The sequence below is a fragment of the Schistocerca piceifrons genome, chromosome 4 (genome assembly GCF_021461385.2).
Source record: "Schistocerca piceifrons isolate TAMUIC-IGC-003096 chromosome 4, iqSchPice1.1, whole genome shotgun sequence".
Lineage (NCBI taxonomy): Eukaryota > Metazoa > Arthropoda > Insecta > Orthoptera > Acrididae > Schistocerca > Schistocerca piceifrons.
Genome location: NC_060141.1, coordinates 369,601,253 through 369,614,159, shown reverse-complemented (window position 1 = coordinate 369,614,159; position 12,907 = coordinate 369,601,253). Strand labels below are relative to the sequence as shown.

The 12,907-nt window shown below is 37.8% G+C and overlaps 1 protein-coding gene across 1 annotated transcript in view; it reads left to right on the top strand.

Moving 5' to 3' along the window:
• LOC124796392 (E3 ubiquitin-protein ligase LRSAM1-like) overlaps positions 1-12,907 on the top strand; it is a 178,339-nt gene that overhangs the window by 68,145 nt on the left and 97,287 nt on the right. The window contains exon 7 of the mRNA XM_047260561.1: positions 11,338-11,439. Coding sequence (XP_047116517.1) covers positions 11,338-11,439 — 102 coding nt within the window. The remainder of the gene's footprint in view (positions 1-11,337; positions 11,440-12,907) is intronic.

Here is a 12,907-nt window from a genome sequence, read left to right as displayed (position 1 = left end):
GGCCATGAGCAGAATGAGTGTGACTTCTTATGCTGGAAGTCTTTGGCCACCATTTGCAATTAATGACTGAAATTTATTCTGAAAAAACTACCTTTTTCAATTTTTTTCATTCAGTTACAATACTTACATCATTTGACTATTAACATTCATAAAAATATGCAAATTAACACATAGCTATCTTTAATTTTTTGAAGAATGTGATAAAAATGCTGCACTTGTACAGTGTGGTTAATGCTCTGAAAAATGATTGTTTTCCATGTTTTTACAACACTTATCACTCTAGCTCACATGACATCATGTCTGTGGTATAAAACAGTGGACACAGCGCAAATAAATAGGAGTTGACTTTTCATTTTTACCTCAGAAATTTTATTTTTAATGTGTTTTAATTGAAACAATTTTGATTAACAACCTTATAAAAGATGAGTAATTAGGAATTTATATTTGTAATGAAAACAGGGATTTTCTACCACCACCGTCATGAGGATCGTTGTTAAAGTCATGGCAAATATTTTTTTGTCTCAAAAATGGTAACAAATTTTAAAAAATTCTGAAATATGCAAATGAAAGGTTAGTTCATGTGTAAACATCACATGTAGGGAGTTGGACACGTGCACGCGCGCGGCGCGCGCACACACACACACACACACACACACACACACACACACACACACACACACACACACACACACACACACTTCCATAAAGATATAGCATAAGAAAAATATGGAAAAAAGGTTAATTGATGCCAAAGTGTTCTACTGTCAATTGCAGCAGTACGCAATAGTACACAATACTGTGCTACTCTCGCATTTTCCTGCAACAACACCCATGATGGGATATTTAGGATAAACGTCCTGAATGTTTACACAGTGCATTAATTCTTCAGGTGTGTGTGGAATCTGCTCACACGATGGGGATAGGAAGTACTGGAGCATCTACCATATTTGTATATTTGTCAGACTTATCAGCTTACGATGATGACCTCAAACCAAAACTGAAGGATCCACTGTATGGAATACGCTTTTGAACACGTGGAGACATTGGCAAAGCAGTGATGTGTGAGACCTGATGATTCGCTCATGGCAAGGTGACGGGTGTTCAGTGTCTTGTACAGCATTGGTAGTATGTGGTGGATTTGTTGGGAGGCTATTTTGAGAGACTGTAAGATGTTACAGGTGCATGTTCCTGCCCTGTAGTATTGTATACGTTGAAATTGATAGTAAAACACATTTAAAGCAACAAAATTTGTTTTGTCTTTTTTTTCTTTTGCTATATCATTATGGCAGTGGGTATGTTCATCCATCTCCCTTCAGGTAATGTTTACTTATGAACTAACCTTCCATTTGCAGATTTCTGTATTTTTCAGTTTAATTTGTTACCATTTTTGAGACAAAAAATAGTTGCCATGACCTTTGCAATGACCTTCATACTACTAATATAAATACTACTACTACTCCCCCCCCCCCCCCCCCACACACACACACACACACACACACACACACACACACACACACACACACACACCTACCTTTATGCCTCTTGCAAGTCATGAAAATGTTCGTAGAACAGGCACTGTCATTTATAAATTTGCGTCAACCAGAAATTGAACCCATGTCGCCCTCATAGCAGGCAGCCATTCTACCACAGAACCATGTGATCTATTGAATAACTGTTGTAATTTTAGTGGATTAAATACACTTGGAAAGCTTCAAAATCGATTTTCTCAATCTCTCAAGGAATTTTGAGAGTTTCATCAAACTGCTTTGGCTGACTGATATTTGAGCTCTGAACTTCTTGTAGCATAAATATAAATGAAAATTGACAGTCTGTATGAAATTTAATGGCAGCTTCGATGAATGCTGGCAAGGTATGCATCTGTGTTTGTCACTCTTGCCTTGTGGATTGAGAACTGCACAGTCAACATTGAAAACTCAAAAAAATTGTCCAAAGAGGAACAATTGAAGAAGGGCAGAGCGCTACTCAAAGTTTCAAGCAACTTTTAAGTGTGAGTAGTTTCCTATACCTTACGAATCACCTCATGTAGCATCTGAAGCAACTTTCTCTCTCTCTCTCTCTCTCTCTCTCTCTCTCTCTCTCTGTCTGCCTCTCTTCAATGCTTATTTCCTAGTTTCGTGTCTTCCCTCTGTAGAAGTACAGGGTGATTATAATTAAAGTTAAACTTTCAAACTGCTGTAGAGATAACACCACTGGTCAGAATGACATCAAATTGCAATGGAATATTATCGGAGAAAGGGGAAAATGTATGGCAGAAGAAAAATAAATAGTTAGAAAATGTAGCAATAGATGGTGCTGGAAGCATCATAATTTAATAGTGGTCGACAACAAATGACAAATTAATGATACCGCCAGACGCATTTATTCCATGCACCAATGTGAATAGTTGTTTCGTTGCCACTCCCCCCAATGATTTTAGAAATTCTGATGTAATGTTAACTATCCCTTCTGACTTATTTAATTTGAATTTTTCCAAAGCTCTTTTAAATTCTGATTCTAATACTGGATCCCCTATCTCTTCTGTATCAACTCCTGAGGTGTATGTTTGACATTAAGCAAACTGTACTATGCAGTGTGCATGAGTGTACAGGTATGATACTGTTAGTCACGTAAGCCCATCCACCACAGCAAGGTCATATTACATGGGATGGGAAAAACTGGCTTTTAACTGTCCTGAGGCCAAAAACTGTATAAAAAGCATAAAGCACGTCAGTTTTTAATTGCTCTGCGGCCAAAAACTGCACAAAAAGCATCAATCAAAATGAAATTGGATTATTAATTTCCATGTAACTGGTGCAAAACATGTTCAGTATGGTGTCCACAATTTTCTGCAACAAGTTGAAATCGAAAAACAGCATGTTCCACAATGGATTGAAGTGTTTCTGGGGTCACATTCAGAATGTGTTGCACAACACGTGCCTTCAGTGCAGATAAGTTTGCTATCAGAACACTGAAAACAACATCTTTCAGATAGCCCCACAGCCAGAAGTCAAACAGATTAAGATCAGGTGATCAAGATGCCCAGGCTGTAGGGAAATGGCAGCTTATAATTCTAGCATTTTCGAAATGGCACTCCAGCAGCTGCTTAACTGGATTTTCAATGTGCGGAGGTGTGCCATCTTGCATAAAAATGATCCCATCCACGCTGTTGGAGAGCTGGAATGACGTGGTTGCATAAAAGACACTCATAGCATTTAACCAATGACAGTACAAGTAACAGGACTGGAAGCACCTGTCTCTTCGAAAAAATATGGCGCTATGATAAATGATGCCATAAACCCACACCCCACAGTGACCTTTTCAGGATGAAATGGCACTGGTTGATTTGCATTTGGATTTTCCGTTGCCCTTATTCGACGATTCTATATATTGACATATCCTGTCAGATGGAAGTGGTCTTTCTGTCCACAAAATCTCCCATGGCCAATCATTGTCCTCTTCCATGCGAGCAAGAAATTTTAAAGAAAAGTTCTCTCTTGCTGGCAGGTCAACAGGAAGCAACTCGTGCACCTGGGTAATTTAGAATGGATAGCAAAGAAGGATGTTTCGTAGGATTTTACACATTGTGCTCACCAGTATGTCCAATGTTTAGGCAATTCTTCATGCACTACACACCACCACTCGCCCCCCCCCCCCCCCTTTCCTGCATTGCTGTGGTCACTACTTCGACTGATGTCGAATCAATTCATTTCCTCCCTCTACCAGGTTGCACACCAAGAGAACCAGTCTTTTTGAATTTCCAAATCATTTTCTCCAGAGCCACAGCAGTCATCGGTCCAACACCTTTTTTCAAACCCTTCAGTGTCTGGAACTTCTGTAGAGCGACATGTGCATAGTCATCATCCTTGTAATACAGCTTTACAAGCAGAGCATGATCCTGCATTGAGACAGTCATGGCAAACATCAGAGACGTGAAAGGAGGAAAAGCCATGTACCCGACATGTTATACCAACTTCAATTGGTCGTGCACATGACAGGTGTTTTAATTTACATATTCTGACACATACAGCACCATCTACTGATAAATTTTCACAAGTTTTTTTTTCTCCTGCCATAAATTTTTCCCCTTCTCTGATAACATTGTGTTGCAATTTGACATCATTCTGACCAGTAGTGTTATTTCTACAGCGCTTTGAAAGTTTAACTTTAACAATAATAATCATCCTGTAAATTAAAAGGAAATTCTAAATGGTGGCACCTAAATATTATTTATCTTTGTTTGTGTATCAGTATACTTAATGACCAATTGAAATGCTGTGTAATAGGTGTTTATTCAGTGATTCGCGCATCTGCATAGTGAGCAGGAGACCCAGGTTTGAATCCGGGCCTTGGTACAACTTTTCATACATCGCTTCAGTCTGCAAATATACATCATAGATGTTTGAGATTTGGAAAGGTCTCTGAAACCATGTAGTTTCATTTGATATTCAGAAACTGATGAGGAGGAGGCTGTCCAGTCCATGCATTAAAAAACATATGTGCAATAATGCCTCTTGCTATTATTAGTAAACAATTACTGTAGATTAGAAGTGATGTTCTCAGAGCAAAAATAAGGAGTCTATTACATGCCAGTGCTTGAAATGTGCAATCTTGGCTCTCTGTGTGTGTGTGTGTGTGTGTGTGTGTGTGTGTGTGTGTGTGTAATTGGTTGACATTTTTATAAGGATTTGCACACTGTAAAAATATCACAATAAGTGAAACAAATACACATACATGGGTAGTATTGATAATATGTTCCTCATTATTCATTTGTAACACTGTTATGTGATGCAGTGTCTGTAATTTCTTGTAGGTAATATTGACAAATGAATCAGTTTCTTAATCTGTTTGTATTTTCATCATTAACAGGGATTTCACATACATTAATAGCACAGGAAACAGAGCATAACTTTGGCTATGCTCATTGGATGCCACATTGATAACACATTTATTATTATTTACATCTACTTTGTGTTTTCCTCCCCTCACCCTTACATTCTCTCTCTCTCTCTCTCTCTCTCTCTCTCTCTCTCTCTCGCTCTCATCATTATTTTTCATTTTTTCACATCAACTACTTCTAATTACCAGATCGAAAACCACCCATCAGAATGGCATGGCGTCAGTTGATGAAGTTAAATCGTTTCTAGTCTCCTTACTGTCTTAAATGATATAAACCAGTATTCCAGCATATTTCCTGTTGATTTTTTGGCAGATTGCTGTATGTGGACTGTAGCTTGATTTAAGTATGAGAAAGAAGCCTGAAAAATCACCCATGAGACTCACATTTTACAAATACTGCAAGTATACTATCATGTAACGATAGAAGACTGAATAAAACCAGAACTAAAAACTGATAATAACCACGCCTCACGTCAAGGGCTGTTTGCATAAATTTATTTCTGTAGTTAGTAGTATATATGCACTTTATGAAGACTCTCTCAGAAATAGCTCATGGAATCAGCCAAATTGACAGAAATGAAATAACACTGACTGGTATTGTCATCTTGGAAAATAGTTTTCTGCCAATAATCCTCGTCAAATTTGCACGATATTTTGATCGCATAACTAGCAGTCTTTATCAGGTGCTCCCTGATGCTGAACTCAGTGCGGAACGGGTCCAGTATTTATGCCTATATTAGGCTAGGAATTCCACCGTCAGTCCACGGCATACCAGGCGTTCCATCCAAGGAATGCACCAGTCAATAGCAGCAATATTCCATTCCACATCTACAACTTGGACATGAAACGAAATGTCAGATGACAGAATTATTAACTGACAACAACCAAAAAGTATGAGCATAACAGTTGGGGCAGCTATGGTTACTGCTATTGACAGGCGTATATCTCAGAGGGAAGTCCTAGAACGCCGTAGACTGACGTTGGAGTGCCTAGCCTCATGTAGGTGTAAATACTGGATCCACTGAATTCAGGCTCAGGGAGCACCTGATAAAGATTGTGAGTTATGCAAGCGAAGTGTCATGCAAATAAGACATGGATTACCAGCAGGAAACCCGATTTTGCAAGATGGGAAAGCCTGAAGACCTACACTGAGGTATTTATTGCTTTCTGATTGTCACTAATATTGGTTAGCAGACCAAACTGTGTTTAGTAGCATTTATTCCAATCTTGGATCATAAGAAAATTTTAAAAAATTTATTTCATAAGAGTTTTAAGAAATAACAATTATCTGCAAATCAGTCCCGTTACCTTGCAGTCACAGTGTTGTTCTGCATATTTGCTCCCAGCATTACCACAGGATTTTTTTCTTGAAACTCTGATCTAGCTCTTCTAATGTGTGCCGCCAGATCCAAAAGACATTTGTTCATTTGCGGAACATGACCCGTTATATTGATGGCTAACAATGGGGTATTCTGTGTGTTGTTTCATTTGTTATCACAATAAGACCTTGACACAAGTAGGTGACCTGGATTTGATGGAGTGAATGAGGAGATGGTGAGAGCAGCTGGCGTTGTTCAATTGCAGTGGCTCTATAGGGTCATGAGAACAGTATGGAATGAAAGGATGCCTGAAGACTAGAAAAAGGGAATCATAGTGCCAATTTTTAATAAGCGTTCCAGGAAATTATGGAAAATTATATTGGAATTACTTTTGTGTGTCATGCCGCCAGGGTATTTGAGAAGGTCCTAGAAAGGAGAGTACAGACAATAGTAGGATGAGAATTGAGTGAGGAGCAATTTGAGTTTAGACCAGAAAAGTTAACAATGGGTCTAATTTTTAGTGTAAGGCAGCTCCAAGAGACATGCAACAGATACGTTAAGCATTTTGTAGTGATGTCCCTGGACAGTGAAGAAGCCTATTATAGTCTGAAAGGGAATAGGATTTGGGAAGCCCTTTAAGAAAGTGAAATTGGAAGGTGACTATGATAAGAATGAAGGAAAGATGTCAACATTGTACAGTTGTGTAAACGTGGGAGAAGAGAAGACATGACTAGTTGGAACAGGAAAATGGGTTCAAGCTAGGGAATGCATTATTCCACCTACTTTTCATCGTCCTTACCGATGAGATAAGGCCGGAGTGGCAGCACCAATACAAGATGAAAACATGAAAGCAGTTTTTTGTGCAGATGCTTCTATAGCGTGGGGAAATGTGAATGTACAAAAAGGACTAGATGTATGAGAGGAAGTGGGAAGTATGGATTGAAATTTAATGCCAAGATGTGTGAAGTCATGTGGCAGTGAGGAATAAGATGAGAGTATCAACAGGTAAAATTATTAGATAGCTAGTACAAAAAAAGAAAAAAATTGGAAATTTTTAGTACCTGAGGAGCATAATGGAAGACAGTGGGGGGAATGCTAAGGAGATTAATGAAAGGAGAAGGCAAGCACATGGATTCCTGCAGAGTGTAAGAAGCCTGGTCTGGAGAAAGTGTAAATGACTATCATAATGTAACAATACAAGAGAAGGAAAGTTGCTACTCACCATATAGCGGAGATGCTGAGCCGCGATAGGCACAATAAAAAGATTCACACAATCATAGCTTTTGGCCATTAAGACCTTTGTCAGTAGTGTACACACACACACACACACACACACACACACACACACACACACACACACACACACACACACACACACACACACACGCCAGTGCAACTTGCACACACATCTGCAGTCCCAGAGAGCTGAAACTACACTGCTTGATTATCATAATGAGCGAATTATGCTCTAATCTGTATGCACTGGAAACATGGTTAGTTAAGAAAAGGCAGGTGAGCAAGATACAGGCTTGCAAGATGAAATTTTGAAGAAGCAGCATAGGACTGACTAGAATGTGTTAGAAACACTTTGAGAAATAATGATAGAGAAGTTCAAGCAAGGGACCATTGAAAAGTCCATATTAAGATGGTATGGAATGTTAAAAGAACAGAAGTTGGCAGGATATCAAGGCAGGCTCATGGAATGACAATAGGAGACGAGAGATCTAGAGAAAGACTGAGACAGATGGATTGTTGAACTGAGGGAATTTGTGGAGAAGAAAATAAGACTTTGACACAGTGGAGAGAGAAATGTTGTGAGACGACAGGAAATGGCGGAGAAGCTTATGTTTCAAGCAGAACCAGCCAGGGGATGGAAACTAGATGATAATGAATAAGGCTTGAACTACTGATTCACCAGTAAAGGCCTGTGCCATCTTTCTGAAGATTGCCTTTTTCTTATTGCCTCACACTGATGCAACAGTGGTTCATCGCCTGTCACAGTGTATGCCAGAAAGCTATGTCTTCAGCATTGTCTGATCCCAAATCAGGTGCCCAATTATGGATAAATACCATCTTTTCCATTTTCCTGAGCTTTCTAAAAACCCAGTGACAAATTCCATAACAGTGATATGAGTGAATTGAACACTGACAGTCAGTTCAGTTCCAAAAATGTCTAAAAAGTACTCCCATTATCACAAATTGCATTGTCAACAAATCCCACATTTTCATCAGAAATGGTCATGTTTCTATAACCAGAACTTACTCATCAGTGACTGAAATTTACAATTTTTTTAAAAACACATACTCTTTCTTTAGTAATACAACTACTTCATTTACTTCCACTATCCATCTATGAATAACAAGGTTTTATGCCATCTAACTGCAAAAATCTTATGAGTGCTTCTGTTTGTTTTTCAGCTGTGCACTACCAGTTTGTTTCAAATGCCTCCATCATGGCATAGCAATGTTATTTGTTGGCAAATGTTCTCACTGTTTAAAGTTTATTTTGTTTTTTACTTTACAAGTCTAATTCCATTGGATCAAACTGAGGAGCAAACCTTCAAGGTCATGGAACATATCTGGACATGAAATTACAACAGAAAAGTATTAACAGATAAAATAAAAGTTTATGAATCCAAAAAGAGACAAGCCATAAGTTTATGTAAAAACCTGTATGCCATGGAATGTTTTTCCATGAACCAGAGGTGTCTGATGAAGAAATTGGAAGTCAGAGATAGGAGAATCCCCAGGAAGATCCTAGGCCTGGTAGGAGGAGATGGTGAATCCAGATGATGACATTATTTGGAGCTCTACGAACATATCGAGAGGCTGTCTTTCTATGCAAGAAAAAGAAGGGTAGCTTTCTATAGCCATGTTGCAAGATTGCTTCCAAACAGGTTGACCAACCGTCTGCTCACTTTCTGTCAAAACAAGAAGGTTCGCACATCTTGTCTGACAGAAACAGAAAAGGATGTTAAAGAACTGGGAATAACTGATCTCCAGAACAGACAGTCTGTGAGATGTACCCTGAAGGAAGTCTGAAGATTTCCAGAAAAGCCCCGAAGGAATGATACCCCCTGGACAGAAGAAAGGAAGGAGTTACATTGGCAAAGGATGCGACAGTTCTGGGCAAAGATCAAAGCCCAACAGTTGAACAAGCATGGTCCAAAGTAGGCCCATTTGAAACAAGAAGGAGAAGAAAATGTTTACGAATTGATAAAGAGACAAGCAATAAGTTTATGTAAACACAATCAACAATATAACTCGGGAATCAGCTTAATTTTTGAAAGAACTCTTCGACAGAATAGGAGGAGTGACCCCAGTTTAGATTTGACAGTGCATGAATAACTACTAAGATTTTTGAATTCTTGTTGTAGCTTATTGAAAATGGATGCAGCAGTATACTGAACACTTCCTGCACAAGTCAAGAAAGTACGATCCAAAAACAGATTGGATTTCTGTCTAGATTTAACTGAGTGAAAGCTGCTAATTCTTATGAGTAAGCTGATATTTTTAACAAAAAAGACAGTAAAGAATAAATATATTGAGAGGTCAATAATGGAGCACCCGGACTAATGAACAGGGGACAAAAAGAGGTTTGCAAAGTTACACCACTTATTGCCTGAACTGCCCATTTCTGAGCCAGAAGTAGCCTTTGAGAATGGGATGAGTTACCCCAAAATATAATACCATATGTCATAAGCAATTGAAAATAAGCAAATTAGATTACTTTTTGTGTCCAACTAAATCACTTCAGATACCGTTATAACATAAAAAAATGGAAGCATTAAGTCTTTGAACAAAATCTTGAACATTGGCTTTCTGCAACAGTTTACTATCTATCTGAACACCTAGAAATTTGAACTGTTCAGTTTCACTAATCATATGCCCATTCTGTGAAATTAAAAGATCATGTTTTGTTGAATTGTGTGTGAGAAACTGTAAATACTGAGTCTTACTGTGATTTAACATTAGTTTATTTTCTACAAGCCATGTACTTATGTCTTGAACTGCACTCTTTGAAACAGTTCCAGTGCTGCACACAACATCCTATACAACCAAACTAGTGTCATCAACAAACAGGAATATTTTAGAATCATCTGTAATACTAGAGGGCATATTGTTTGTATAAATAAGAAACCATACCCCACTCAAACCCTATATCATAGTTATTCTCAGTACTGTGGAAAATGATCTTTTGCTGTCTGTTATTAAAGTAAGAAGTGAGCCAATTGAGAGCTACTCCCCGTATTCCATAATGGTCCAACTTCTGGAGCAATATTTTGTGATCGACACAATCAAATGCTTTAGTTAAATCAAGTATGTATCTTCTCTTGGGAAGAGTTTCAAATATGCAGGGTATTGACTTCATATATTAGGATTGTGCTGTAAATTTTTGTAGCAGCCTGGTACAAACTGATAGTTTTGTCCATAATTCTATACTGTAGTCTTTAAAATTGTCTTTAATTTTTACACTACAGCTTTACCATTTTGGATGAAAGGCGTCTTTTATGTAACCAAAAGCTGAGATTAAATAATACTTGGTTGTACTATGACTATTTTTGACATAGCGTCATCATGTAGTAGACTTTATGGCTCAAACAGGTGTAAAACACATCATGATGATTTCAGTGTACCTCAAATACATATTTAACATATTGTGAATTGATGTGCCCACTACAAGATCAAAGTGAACACTAATACATACCAACTATTTGAGTACTTATTTTACTGTCTGGAATGTCTTCACTTCTAACTTCCAGATACTGTAACTAGCACTTCAAAACACACTTTACACACCAAGGCTCTCAAAATGCCTTTGAACTTAACACCTGGCTTAAGGTCCAAAAGTGTATCACTTTTTAGATTTCAATTTAGAGTTCAATGTGATAGTTGCTAATTTTCTCCAGTATATAAATGAGGGTGGAGGTTAAAAGTGAACTTGTCAATGAAGAAAGAAGTAACTTCCTAACTGTATAATTACTGTAAGGATATAGTGGATTTGAGTATTGTGTAATTACAAATTTTTTGAGTCTGAGACAATGTGCTGAACCATTTATAATAATGCCCTTTATGTATACTCTCATTTTATAGCTTCCCAAAACTGAATTTTTTTCGACAGGAGCAGAAACGAAGAGAAATGCTGGAGCTTGAGAGGAGTATAGAGGAGCAGCAGAGAAAAGAATTAGAGCTTCAAAATGTTATGAGAATTTCCAAAGAAAAAGTGAGTATAGTTTTGCAACTGTGTACATGGTTAACAAAACATTACATTTTGCAAGGCATGAAAAATTCACTCTTGTGTTATAGATCACTACTTTCAGATAATTCTATTTTGTCAAATAATGGCATTATTTCTTTAGCTATAGAACCAATTTTTAGTTTTTAGTAAGTGTAATTCTGAATATATTAGTTTCTTTGAGTAAAGGATCCAAGGGAGAAAGAAACTTGTTTAATTTGATATTTGTCTGAACCAAAGTATCCAGATGCCTATTAGTGGACATCAATATGGAAACTGTAACTTGATATTTGTCCAGGACATACACTGCATGCCATGTGGTTAGAGGCACCATGTCCCTAATTGCGCGGCCTGTCCCACTGGAGGTTCAAATCCTCCCTCGGGCATGGGTGTGTGTGTTGTTTGTAGCATAAGCTAGATTAAGTTAGTTTAAGTAGTGTGCTTCACCTTGGCTGGAAGCCAGCTGAGGACACTTTCAGTGATGGGTCTGAATTTATTTGGAGAAATGGCAGCCATTTCTCCCTCAGGAGCCAAAATCGGAGTACATTGTGATGCTGGACGGGTGTGAAGCAAAGCTGACTCTCTAACTCAACCCAGAAGTGTTCCATTGGGTTTATTTCAGGACTCAGGGCAAGCTAATCCGTCTTAGGAATGTTATTGTGCACAAACCATTGCCTCACGGATGCAGCTTTATAGCAGCGTACATTGTCATGCTGATATAAACAATATAGTCCATATCAATTAAGGTAGGCTAGAAAAAAGTCTTACCTTCATAAGTCTCAGATGTTATTTAATTTAGCATGTGTTAAAATGAAGAACTAAGTAAGGAACATGTGGTTTTTTTTTCCCTCCAAAAAAATTTCTGCTCAGAGATACAGCCCTCCAAAGATGACACAGTGCATACCATTTTGAGGATGCAAATTTTGGAAAAAAAAATTTAAAATGCTGTATCCCTGGAAGAGCTCTAGATACGTTGGTGCTTTTTTTTATTTGAAACATAATTGCTTTATGATTACAAGGAAATTCTCCATTTGGACTTACGTGTCAAAGTTCTTTTACTACAGCATTCTGAACTTTTATTATAATTTATGTAAAAAATATTTATTTTCAAAAATGCCAATCCATAACATTTTCATTTTTTTTTTCTATTGATTATTACCATATACGAGGATAATCCCAAAAGAAAGGTCTCCTATTGTTTTATAAGTACATGGACCTGTTTAGTTGTACAATGGTTTACATCAGTTTACAGCTTGAACATTTAGCTATTTTTCAACATAATCACCATTTCTGTCGATGCATTTTTGTAGATGCTGTGGCAGTTTTTGTATGCCCATGTCATACCAGCTCGCCACCATGCTGTTCAGAAAGTTGTGAACCTCTTCTTTCACCTTGTCGTCGGAGCTGAATCGCTGGGATTACAGTTAACGCTGACAGGTACTGTGAGACTCTGAAA